The sequence below is a fragment of the Lottia gigantea genome (assembly GCF_000327385.1).
Source record: "Lottia gigantea unplaced genomic scaffold LOTGIsca_70, whole genome shotgun sequence".
Lineage (NCBI taxonomy): Eukaryota > Metazoa > Mollusca > Gastropoda > Lottiidae > Lottia > Lottia gigantea.
The window spans coordinates 326,050-339,362 of record NW_008710371.1 but is presented as its reverse complement, the minus strand read 5'-3'; the positions used below and the strand labels follow the sequence as shown (position 1 = coordinate 339,362).

At 34.7% G+C, this 13,313-nt stretch overlaps 1 protein-coding gene across 1 annotated transcript; it reads right to left on the bottom strand.

The window, feature by feature from the left end:
• Nucleotides 1-42: 42 nt before the first annotated feature.
• Nucleotides 43-11,949, bottom strand: LOTGIDRAFT_235794 (hypothetical protein; the record flags this gene model as incomplete). Its single annotated transcript, XM_009065740.1, has 18 exons — nucleotides 11,869-11,949; nucleotides 11,281-11,376; nucleotides 10,516-10,555; nucleotides 9,717-9,770; nucleotides 8,356-8,454; nucleotides 7,387-7,559; nucleotides 6,975-7,123; nucleotides 5,775-5,917; nucleotides 5,255-5,322; nucleotides 4,649-4,695; nucleotides 3,612-3,655; nucleotides 2,644-2,700; nucleotides 2,092-2,153; nucleotides 1,966-2,008; nucleotides 1,480-1,664; nucleotides 862-919; nucleotides 572-604; nucleotides 43-230 (listed from the first exon to the last, which is right to left on the bottom strand). The coding sequence occupies exons 1-18, from the start codon at nucleotides 11,929-11,931 to the stop codon at nucleotides 43-45; spliced, it is 1,602 nt and encodes a 533-aa protein (XP_009063988.1). The 5' UTR covers nucleotides 11,932-11,949.
• Nucleotides 11,950-13,313: the final 1,364 nt, after the last annotated feature.

The window sequence follows — 13,313 nt, the reverse complement described above, 5'->3', positions numbered from 1 at the left end:
TAATAAACTGGAAAAAAAAAATTTATAAGAAAAATTTGTATATCATTCAAAACACTGTCGGAAGTGGTTAAAAAACCCAAATATAAGTGAAACAATGGTTCGGTTAGACATGCAGTCATTTGCTTGGTTACGTCGAACAAATGGCTGCTGTGGGTTCTGATCTCGATCGGCATATGAAAGTCCGATGGCCTTGAATAAGTCATCTTCACTCAATATTCCAGTCAACCCAGCTGTAAATGGGTACAGATAATCCAGAAAAGATCAACACCAAGTAGTTTGGTCAAGGACCAGCTGGTAGAAAGGATCCTCATTATTCCAGTCAACCAAGCTGTAAATGGGTACAGATAACCTACGAAAGATCAATGACAAGTGGTTTGGCCAAGGACCAGCTAGTAGAAAGGATCCTTAACTGTGAACCTAAGTTGTTATCCTTGTAAAATATAGTTGTTTCTTTCTTTCAATCAAAAGACAAAGCAGAGAAAAACATCAGCTGGTTGGATCAAAGGTTTATATCTTGCTGACACGCACTCCCTTCATAAATCAAAATGATTTTCAAATAATTTTCTCTTACCTCTAGGATCCCGAGACGGCTTGCTTCTTGTAGCTAAAATACAACAAAACTCATCTTAGAATGCATATTTAATTGCAGACGAACATAAAGCTGCTCTATTAAGGGTAATGTGTTTGTAAGTGATATATTTACATCTTGTAATAGTTGCCTCATCAAACACTTAGTTTTAATGGAATCGCAGGAATCAAAGACGTCTGATTGAAAATTGGAATGGTGTAAATTGATGCTATCAGTGTCCCTGATACACATAATCAGTTTAGCAGAATCCTAAAAATACATGTAAGACTTACTTTGAGTGAGATCTGTTTGGCTTCCATCAGAATCATAAGGTACCTCCCAACCACCTCTCTACAAAATAAACACACAAAATTATCAGTTGATAGCCAGCGCGTGTCTGGATAACAGAGACTATACTGTAGACTAGATCAAAACAAGATAACTCTGTGCATCAAAAATGAAATGGAGTTTCGTGTCCTATTTTTCTGCACCTTATTGTGGACTGGCCTTGTAGTGTGCAATGAGGGAAATTTTGCCAGGATAGCGGTGTTAGCCTACTCTTTTTCTATTTCCAACTGTCGTGGGATCTGTAACATACACAGTCTGTAGCACAAGGGGCCTCCCATCTGAACGACTAGATGCTTTTTCCATGTCAGCCCCTCTTACCTACATCACTGACAGGGGGGAACCGGGTTAAAAAATCTGAAGGTATTATCTTGACCTATGTTTGGATTGAACCCTGCACCATCAGGTTAGCGAGCAAATGTATACATAAATGAGCCACTGCAACCAGACTGGTTGTAAATTCCATACTTATCAATGAGTCTGATCTCATGAAAAAAAATCTCTTCCAAAAGGATCCAATCCAATGATGGATTGCTAAAAATAGAATTCCCAAAGCTAGCAGTTACCTCTTCATCCAATCCACCAGTCCACGTCTGTCCACCTCTTGAAAGGAAATCACTACCACTCTGAGTACTAAATCTTACAGGGAGAGTGGAGGCCATATTGGTTTTTCTACCTGACAATCTACTGTCGTAACTATGGCGACCAGATTTAACTGTCATAGGTTGGACTTTCACTGCGTAGGTTTCAACTGAAAAAGCAAAGTTCACAAAAATAAATATTAGAGCTTTTGAAAGTTATCCAAAACTACAGTCCATGGCTCATAGGGCAGTCAAAAAGCTGGTGGTTGTGGATTCTTATCTCGGTCGGTGTGTGTTTAAAGTCTAGTGACATTGAATAAGTCATCATTCAGCTGTAAATGGGTACAGATAATCTGGGAAAGATCAATGCCAAGAAGTTTCGCCCCAGACAAGCTGGTCGAAAGGATCATCGTGAACCTAAGTTATTGTCCATGTACAAAATAGTTCTTTTGTTCAAAGAGTTAAACTTACCATCTGAGTCTGCTGGATCGCGTAATTTCCAAACTGGTTCTCTCTAAAAATAGAAACACAAAAGAATGAGGGGGAAAATTTTAGACTTCTTACACGGAGAAAATTATAAAATATGATAGAACTTACAGGTCCAGTAACTTGTGATATACTTTCAAATTCGTCATCAGAATCTAGTGGAACTCTTCTTCCTAGAAGATAAAAAAAAAATCAGAATCTTGAGGATTTGAACCCACAGAACCCAGTTGCCTAGCAGACGTCAATCCAACTCGATACTTACTGACTGAGCTATTCCACTGTCCTAGCAGACGACAATCCAACTCGATACTGACTGACTGAGCTATTCCACTGTCCTAGCAGACGACAATCCAACTCGATACTTACTGACTGAGCTATTCCACTGTCCTAGCAGACGTCAATCCAACTCGATACTTACTGACTGAGCTATTCCACTGTCCTAGCAGACGTCAATCCAACTTGATACTTACTGACTGAGCTATTCCACTGTCCTAGCAGACGTCAATCCAACTGGATACTTACTGACTGAGCTATTCCACTGTCCTAGCAGACGACAATCCTACCAAGTGAGCTATTCTACTGCCACACAGTGAAACTTGGTCAAGGTGGTTTTCTCTCTTTAGGAACAACTGATATCATTTAACCCGAATTTGGAATACTAACCTGTTTGGGGCCTGTCTTCAGTGTCAGAATCATCGACGTTGAATCCTGGAGACTTGCCTGAAAAGTAACATGACATAAAATTGGGATTAACCCTTTCAGATAATTCTGAACACACATGGATTTGAAGGCTCAAATTTCGACAGTGAGCTGTGAACACTATTACTGATTGGCTTAGCTAAAAATTCCTGTTTCTGAGACTAAAGTATGATTGGTCAAAAAAAATGGCGCACCTGTCCCTTTAAATGATCCATTTAAAACATATTTTTGTTTTTCATGACGGACAACTTTGAAAATTGAAAACACCACAAATCAGTAAAAAAAAGTTTGTAAACACTCTAGTGATAAAATAAAGAAGTAGAAAATAGTGCAGGGGAGATTAAGGTTGTTCACATTAATATTGCAAAACTGATTTTGACTTTTAAGTTCCCTAAACTGCTTGTTAAGCTTGTCGATGGTTCTCAGTAGTTTACCAAGTGAAACACGGTAGAATATTTATTACCTCGGTCTCAAATACAAGGTTTATCTGCTAAAGTGAAACACGGTAGAAATATTTAATAGTTTCAGTTTAGTTGAAAAAATGTTGAGCCAGAGACTTCTTACAAAAATATGAATATTTATTACCTCAATCCCAAATATGAGATTCACCTGCTAAAGTGAAACACGGTAGAAATATGTAATATTTTCTGACATGTTTAAGAGACATTACTAAAGTGAAACACGGTAGAAATTGGTAATAGTTTTTAACGTGTTTAGGAGACATTGTTCCTGCTCCTATCTGCTAAAGTGAAACACGGTAGAAATTTGTAGTTGTTTCGGAAATGTTGAAAATAATGTATTATAACCCTAATGGATCAAAAACAAGGGCAACGTAAACCCTCCAAAACTATATAAAAGGTAACTGCACATCATATTCTAACCTTCAACCAGTTTTGTAATATTATTGTGAACTCTCTAGGGTGTATACATACCTATATCATTAGAACTACTGTAGACTGATGATAAGGGATTAAAACTGGAAACAATATTAAATAAAAGCAGAGATAGAAAGATGATAGATAAAATTATTTATTGCATCTAATTTCAACAAGCTTTTCTTCAGAAATGGTCAAACTAAAAATCAAATGGAAAAATTAAAAAAAAATATAAAACCATTATCAAAATTTAAAAAACTAATAAAAAAAATTGAAACCATAAACATTTAATTTTTTTTAACCAATTTAGAATTTTTTTAAACCAATTCAAAATCTTTTTAACCAATTCAAAATCTTTTTAACCAATTTAGAATTTTTTTTAACTAATTTAGAATTTCTTTAACCAATTTAGAATTTTTTTTTAACCAATTTAGAATCTTTTTTAACTAATTTAGAATTTTTTAACCAATTTAGAATTTTTTAAACCAATTTAGAATCTTTTTAACCAATTTAGAAATTTTTCAACCAATTTAGAATTTTTTTTTACCAATTTAGAATTTTTTTAACTAAAGAAACATAAAACCAAATTTTAAGAAATTTCAAGTTTCTTGTTTTTCACAACAAAATTAATTGAAAGAGCAAAATTCTGAAGTGTGAACAGTGTAAAATGAAACTACAAACAATGAACAAACTATGAACAAATTGAAAGAAAATGAACAAGTTTTCTCACCTCCAGTTACAACCAATGGACTAAAAATTGTGGACACACTTAATTAGTGGCAGATAGTGATCATTCCCTCAAAGTAAGCTTTGTAGTTGAGCAAAATTGCATGTCTTGCTTGAGATACATGGCTTGCCTGTCTTGCTTGAGATACATGGCTTGCCTGTCTTGCTTGAGATACATGGCTTGCCTGTCTTGCAAGTGTAACCTGTCAACTAATGCTTGTGAATCCTGCTCCGTCTAGCAAGTGAAATTTGCACTCTGGCAAAATCTTGTCCGCCAGCAGATTTTTGAAAATATCTAGTTGCAAAGTGGGAGTAGGTGTTCTGGTTGGATAGTTCAAGAAATCATGTGATGAAGAGGTTTAACTTACTTGATGTTAAGCTTAACTTTGGGTTCAATAATTCTTTGTCTAGATACCTAGAGAAAACCAGACAGAAAATATGATGACAAATAAAACAAAATTTCAATTTACCAAAAGTGAACCAATAAATCTTTTCTGTGTTAAAGTGATACTACGTCTAAGAATTAACATAGAATTTAAGAATTTTAAACTTGGTCAATAAGAGGATATATTCATCAGTAGATATACCTGGTGTCATAAATAACATAACAGGATCCTTATATAATCCGATAAATCAAAAAAAACTTAGTAAGTATCCATAAATATGCAATTAACTATTGAAAACGGCTAATATCAAGATTAAGCGTTTTTCAATAATTACTTAGTTTTATGAATTTTCCAATTTTCTAGATTTTACAGGGATTGTGTAGTAACTTAATGACACCAGGTAAGCTAACTGATGAATATAGACTAATATTGACCTTTTCGAGAACTTAAATTTGATATTCATTCTAAGACGTAGTATCACTTTAACCAAAGTCCCCCAAATCTTTTCAGCATTAACAAAAGTCTTTTAGCCATCTCACAGATCTTAATCCATTTTTTTCCACGTCAACAAAAATCATAAAATCTTACCCGACTGAGTTTAAAACCTTCTTTAGAAACATTTCGAGCTCCTTCTTTTAATAGTTCTTCAGAATCCTCTACATCATAAATATCAACAAATTGAAGTTAATGTGAACATACAAATTTTCAAAGAATTTTCAAAATTGGATGGCGTTTTTTGACATTCTGCGACTGAGATGCTGATTCAAGCATCCCTTTGTAGAGTCCACATTGTCTTACAAGCTTAGTGGACAACTTTATCATTTACCACTTCAGGAACACCTGTTGCCATTCTGAAACTGTGATTATCCCTTTTCATCCCAGCTGATTATTAGAGTCCACATACTTAATTTTGTCATACTGCATCCTGGAGCCTTAAACTGATTGGATAATAAAACTAACCTTAAAATCCATTTTAGTGATTGACCAATCAGATGATTGAAACACTAAAATCATCTTACGTTAAGTTTTCCAAAAAATGTTCCTGAACACTGAATCCACTCTGCAAATGGGACTGTCAGTTCTCGAAGATAATAGAACAGCTACCTACCTAATAGTTCTATGGCCTCATCATCTTCAGCTTGAGCAGGTGTGTCATCAGCATCATATCCTGAATCATCTGACTTGTTCAGGAGCTTCTGAAGATCTTTACGATGTTTCTTAGCTGACACTCTTGGTCCTTTTATATGGCCACTACAGAAAAAAAACATAGAATTAATCTTGTGGATCCTTCATTTACTTGGTTACTTATGGTGGTTGTGGGTTCTAATCTCAGACAGGCATGTGAAAGACTGGTGACCTTAAAGTCAGTTTCTTTTGTTATTTCCGTTGACTGAGCTGTAAATTGGTACGGATAATCCAGGAAAATCAATACCAAGAGGTTTGGTCAAGGACCAGCTGGTAGAAAGGATCCTCATTATTCCAGTTAACCCAACTGTAAATGGGTACAGATAATCTGGGAATGATCAATGACAAGAGGTTTGGTCAAGGACCAGCTGGTAGAAAGGATCCTCATAATTCTAGTCAACCCAGCTGTAAATGGGTACAGATAATCCAGGAAAGATCAATTCCAAGAGGTTTGGTGTAGGACCAGCTGGTAGAAAGGATCCTCATTATTCCAGTTGACCTAGCTGTAAATGGGTACAGATAATCCAGGAAAGATCAATGCCAAGAGGTTTGATCAAGGATCAGCTGGTAGGAAGGATTCGTTGTAAACCTAAGTTGTTATCCTTGTAAAATATAGTAGGACCAACTGGTAGATAGTATCTTTGTGAACTTTAAGGGACAGATGCGCCATTTTTTTTTACCAATCGATACTTTTGTCTCAGAAACAGGCTTTTTCTTAGCTAAGCTAATCAGTAAAAGTGTTTACAGCTCACTGTCGAAATTTGAGTCTTCAAATCCATGTGTGTCTAGAATTATCCGCGTTTGAAAGTTAAAATGACGACTCATCTTTTCTTGAGACACTGTCATATATAGAAAAGACATCTATAGAAATAGTGAGTAAAATTCCTAGTTTGGGATATTTTTAAAGGAATTATGTGATTTTTGTAAATTTCTAGTACTTCTGAAGACTATTTACATATAATCAAGACTTAAATCAACCTCCGAAATGCCACATCTGTCCCTTTAAAGTAAACTTATGTACTTGTTTACATTTTGAGAAAAAATTACATTTAGCAAAATAAATCCCCCAAATTTCATCAAAAATTGCAGAATAACACTCTGAAACCCAAATCAATGGACGTACCTTGAGTTCACTTGTGATCTCTGTGACCTGCTTTCACTCTGTGACGATGCTACAGGTCGAAGTTCATTAGCTAAGGGGTCATCGTCATGGAAACGTGAACCTCTAGGACCAGAGTAGTTATTACTAGAATACACGTTTGTCTTTTCACTCTGTAAAAAAACAAAACAAATGAAATTCTTTTGTTCACAAATCAAAAGACAAATGAATCCCCTCTCGTGCAGTCAACACGTGTTTGGAATATAGGACCAATCATCAGGGCTTAGCTTGGAATGGTCGGCAATATAAGCAAAATATGGCAACACTTGAAGCCACTATGCAACTGGATTGACAACTCCAGATTCCCTTTCAGAAATGAATTTCAAAATGGAGGAAAAATTGCCGTAAGGTCCCCTTAAAAAAGACCCACACTTACGCCAAAGCCAATGGATGCCCAGGATGTGCGCTTATCAGGGGACTGGTCACGTTTTTTGGTTGCTATGGGAACCTCTCTACGTGGCTGACTCTGATCTTCAAATAAATCATCAAAGGAGGTAGATTTAACCCTTACATCAGTATTCCAATCAGATTTCTGACCATTTCTCTTCACTGAAATAAAATTTGGATAGGAGAGGGTTAATTTGTAAATTTGCTTTAAAGGGACAGGTGCCCCATTTTTTTGTCCAACCATACTTTAGTCTCAGAAACGGGAATTTTTTAGCTAAGCCAATCAGTAATAGTGTTCACAGCTCACTGTCAAAATTTGAGTCCTCAAATCCATGTGTGTCCAGAATTATCCACGATTGAAAGTTAAAATGACGACTCGTCTTTTCTTGAGACACTGTGATATATAGAAAAGACATCTATAGAAATAGTGAGTAAAATTCCTATTTTGAGATATTTTTAAAGGAATTAAATGATTTTTGTACATTTCTAGTACTTCTGAAGACTATTTACATACATTCAAGACTCAAATCAAACCTCGAAAATGGCGCACCTGTCCCTTTAACCCTTTCAATACTGCAATAGCCACCTTTCTTGTATCTTCACAATGTCATTCTATTACAAACTTTGCCTTTATACCTTGACTGCAATAGCCACCATTCTAGTTTCATTGAATGCATAGATTTGAATGGATTGTACGCCAGTGAATACAGCCAATCAGAGTTCTTAACCGACAGACTGTAAACATTATGGCTCATAGACTTTCTGTTAAGGTCTCTGATTCGCTGTATTCCTTCACATACCATCCAATCAAATCGCTGCATTTACAACCCTCAGTGATACAAGAAAAGTGCCTAATGATGTCAAGGTTTAAGACACGGTTCATAATAGCTTGACATTATAAAGATGCTATATCCTTGGCCCAATGGCAGTCTTCAGTGGTCAGAATGGGTTAACCTACCAGGTCTTTGGTCGTCTAGTTTAGGTTTAGTACCAGATCTTCTATTAGGTGAAGGTGAGGTCTTCCATGGTTTATCATAGGCTCGGTTTAAACCATCATCTATAATAGATTCATATAGAAACACTCACACACAAAAAGATATCAGAGCCCCAAAAACAGTTTTTAGTCTAAGTCTTTGATAAAATAAAAGAGAAATGGAGACAACTGCAATTTAAAGGGATGAGCGCGCCATTTTTTGGACCAATCATACTTTAGTCTGAGAAACAGGAATTTTTAAGTTAAGCCAATCAGTAATAGTGTTCACAGCTCACAGTCAAAATTTGAGCCTTCAAATCCATGTGTCTAGAATTATCTGCGTTTGAAAGTTATAAAGACATGTCGAAATTTCTTGAGACACTGTGATATATAGAAAAGACATCTATAGAAATAGTGAGTAAAATTCCTAGTTTGAGATATTTTTAAAGGAATTATGCAATTTTCGTACATTTCTAGTACTTCTGAAAACTATTTACATATATTCAAGACTAAAATCAATCTCCCAAAATGGCGCACCTGTCCCTTTAAAAAAATAAATGAAGACTTCAAATACATCAATTCAAAGCTTTTTTTTTAGTATGCATTAGAAAAGTTTTGAAGCAACACACCCTAAATACCCCCCTGCTATTTCTACCTTCCTGCAACCCAAGCTACCACTGCCCCCTCCTGGACATGTAAATAGTGTCCAAACCACACCCCTGTGGTGACACGAGTGAAAAAAATTACTTATTCATAGTTAAATACCGTTCAATCAAAATTGTCCTACTGTATTGGTAGTAAATTTCAGCCATCATGTCCAAACCACGCCCCCATTCGTCATACTTCCTCGCAACCGTGGTATTACAAGTGAGAGAAATCACGTATTCATAGCTAAATATCGTCCAATCAAAATTGTCCATACAGTATTGGTAGCAAATTTCAGCCAATCAAAACAAATCACTCGTTATGACGCTTTGTTTGTGAACGTAAACAAAACGAAAGCAGCGTACCATTATATATTTTGATGAATATGTACGGTACAGAATTGAGTAAGATTTTCGTTAAAGAATTGAAGACAAGAGAAAATCAAACCTTACTTTGGAATATTTACTTGGAAAGGAGGTTTTCTAATCTCTTCAAACGAGCGGCGGTAAAGCGATGTTGTATTTTGTTTACATGACCTCATTTCTGTTCTACCGATCTGATTGGTTAGATTTAAATAGCACCCATCTCATTTCCACGCCCCAAAACGAAGTACAATGTGCTTAGTTTAATACGGGTTAATAAGACCATGTCAAAACCCGTATTCGGGATACGATTTTACTTGTACTGTGTACTGAGCCTACCTGTACTGGACGATGTATGACCTTTTCTTCCTCTATCTGGTGTACGAGATCTCCCTGAAAATATTATCAAATATCTTATTAAAAATTTCAAATCATTTAAATTAATCAGTCTAATTAAAACTAGGGCCAGCTTTCGTTGATTTGACGACTGCGGTCGATAGACCCAACTAAAAATATAAACTAAGAAAAAAACATGAAACGAAAGTTGGGTCTAATTTTTAATAGACTGTTAAAATAAAAATGAAAAATGAAACCTTGTAAATAATTTAGTTGTATGCGAAATTGGTCAATAAAACGTCAAATTTGAATAAAGAATATCCAGATAGTTTGATTGTCGTCTGCTAAGCGATTAAGTGCCACAGGTTTAAATGGGGCAGATGTGCCATTTTTTGGACAAATCATACTTTAGTCTCAGAAACAGGAATTTTTTTAGCTGAGCTAATCAATAATAGTGTTCACAGCTCACTGTCGAAATTTGAGTCTTCAAATCCATGTGGGTCCAGAATTATCCATGTTTGAAATTTAAAATGGCAACTCGTCAATTTAAGATACTCTGTGATATATAGAAAAGACATCTATAGAAATAGTGGGTAAAATTCCTAGTTTGAGATATTTTTAAAGGAATTATGAGATTTTCGTACATTTCTAGTGTTTCCAAAGACTATTTACATATATTCAAGACTCAAATCAACCCCCGAAAATGGCACACCTGTCCCTTTAAACCCTCTTCATGATAATAAGACCTCTGATGCCAGGGGCAGTATCTGCTTTCAACTTCTATAACCAAAATATTTCTTACCGAAGTCTGTACTTTTTCTCATACCTCCAAAACGAATTTCCTGAAAAATTGAATAACACAGATGAAAATAGTAGCTCTAGGCCCAAAACAAGGATCTGGAGGCATCAAAAAGATATAGATTTTGATACGTTTTTGGCAGCTCAAAATTCTCAGAGATGAGTTCTCTCACTCTTGGTATTATTTATTTCTTCAAATTTTCGAAGTACAAAATCTGAGCCCCAGCACCAATTTATTCCTGGCCACGGGACTGAAGGAATGTAAGCCTATATTATTTAGTTTTCATTTGTGAAGCATTTAATGGAAATTTTCTTGAAAAATGTAACGTTGCAAAAACAATAGCATGAAGAGTAAGTTTACTGGTATTATCATACGTCAAACTACAATTCCTAATTAAAGGGACAGATGCGCAATTTTGGGGGTTTGACTTTTGTCTTGAATATATGTAAATAGTCTTCAGAAGTACTAGAAATGTACAAAAATCACATAATTCCTAAAAATATCTCAAACTAGGAATTTTACTCACTATTTCTATAGATGTCTTTGATTGACATGTTGTCTTTTTAACATTCAAACACAGATAATTCTGGACACACATGGATTTTTGAAGACTCAAATTTCGACAGTGAACTGTGAACACTATTACTGATTAGCTCAGTAAAACATTCCAGTTTCTGAGACTAAAGTATGATTGATCAAAAAATGGCGCATCTGTCCCTTTAACAATTTTATATTGTCAAGCAAACTCTTTATAAAAATGTACGCTACCTGTGGAATTTCCATGCCTGATTTTTTATACAAGGCACGTAGGAGATATATATTAGGGTCTTCTGGCATGTCTCTCAATACTTTATTCATTAAATCCTGAAAATACAACCAGGATTCCAAAAAATATTCTAGAAATATCAATCCATAAAATTGTCTGATTTAGAATTCATAGTGTTTTTTTTAACATGTAAGGTAACAGTAAATTGGTTTCAAATTTGGATCAGAAAGCTGCTGACACGACTAGTGGTGCTCATGAAAGTGAACAATAATTAGGGACTAAGGATAATGCAATACAACAATGATGGAGGCAGGCATGTGGAAAACTAAGTGTCAAGTTTTGAGTGCATTTCATTCACTCGAATACAGGTTGGTTCAAAAGCTTGAGGAGTTTAGGGAGGGCCTTAGGGAAATTATTAGATGCTGCCAGTGTCAGTGCTTTCGAGAGGATGCCATTATGTTAGGAATCTTCAGTGGATATAGACATAAACATGTCAAAACTTGAATTCGCCTCCTTTTTTTTTTTGGCTTTTGCAGTCGATATTTTTAAGCAATTCTACATTGAAAAAAAAGGTAAGACGAAAAACCTACCTCAAACATGACTTCAATTCTGTGCTTGTCCATGTACGCCTGAATTTTGTGCTGCGATGCCATTTTGACAGAAATATTTCATAAAAATGTCAAAATCGGAAACTTTTTGTTTACTTCTACAACGGAAGTCGAGAAACTCGGCAAGGGCAGATAACTACTTTGAACAAAATTGGACACAGACCACAACAAGTATTCAATCCGAACTTTGCGCGATATTTCAATCTATGAGCATAAATTAAGCTTTTATTGTTGGAAAATATCAGTCTTTTTAAAGGGACAGATGCACGATTTTTTTAACCAATCATACTCTAGTCTCAGAAACGGGAATTTTGTTTAGCTGAGCTAATCGAAATTTGAGCCTTCAAATCCAAGTGTGTCCAGTATTTTCTGTTTGAACGTTAAAAATGACGACTCGTCATTTTAATATAGGCTACTGTGTGATATATAAAAAAAAGTCGTACCAGCCAAAAAGGCACACTTGTCCCTTTAACCTCAAAATTTCCTCTCTACTAACTCAAATTGAGTTTAAATTCTGACGCACCGGAAAGATTCTCTATTCCATATGACCCTTTATATATACTGTATAATTCCGAATATAGTACGCAGGCATGTATATTACGCACCCTTCTTACCCTCCAGAGCACTTAGTAAAATCTTTCACCAATATCAATAAACAAAGCAAATGAAGGGCAAATAACTCTTTCCTTTAAACCAGAAGTCGTGGAGTTATTAAATTAAATCTTATGAATAAAAAAATAACAAGGAAGCTATATACATATAAACAATAACAATAAATTATAGGGAAAATAACAAATGAAAGAAACGCAAAATTAGTGAAAAAAAATACATTTAAGAAGTGACCATACCATTTCAAAATTCATCAAAATATCTTAAAAATCAAAATTCTTCAAATATCCCAATCCATGATTTTATATAAAGAAGAAAAATGATACATATGATAATGCTACAGGGACAAAATACATATGATAATGATATAGAGAAAACATGATACATATGATAATGATATATAAAGAAACATGATACATCTGATAATGATAATGCTACAGAGAAAACATGATACATATGATAATGATAATGAAATAGAGAAATATGATATACATGATAATGATAATACTACAGAAAACATGATACATATGATAATGATATATAAAGAAACATGATACATATGATAATGATAATGCTACAAAGAATCATGATACATATGATAATGATATATAAAGAAACATGATACATATGATAATGATAATACTACAGAAAACATGATACATATGATAATGATAATGTTACAAAGAAAACATGATACAGATGATAATGTTACAGAGACATGATACATATGATAATGATATATAAAGAAACATGATACATACGATAATGATAATGTTACAAAGAAACATGATACAGGTGATAATGATAATGTTACAAAG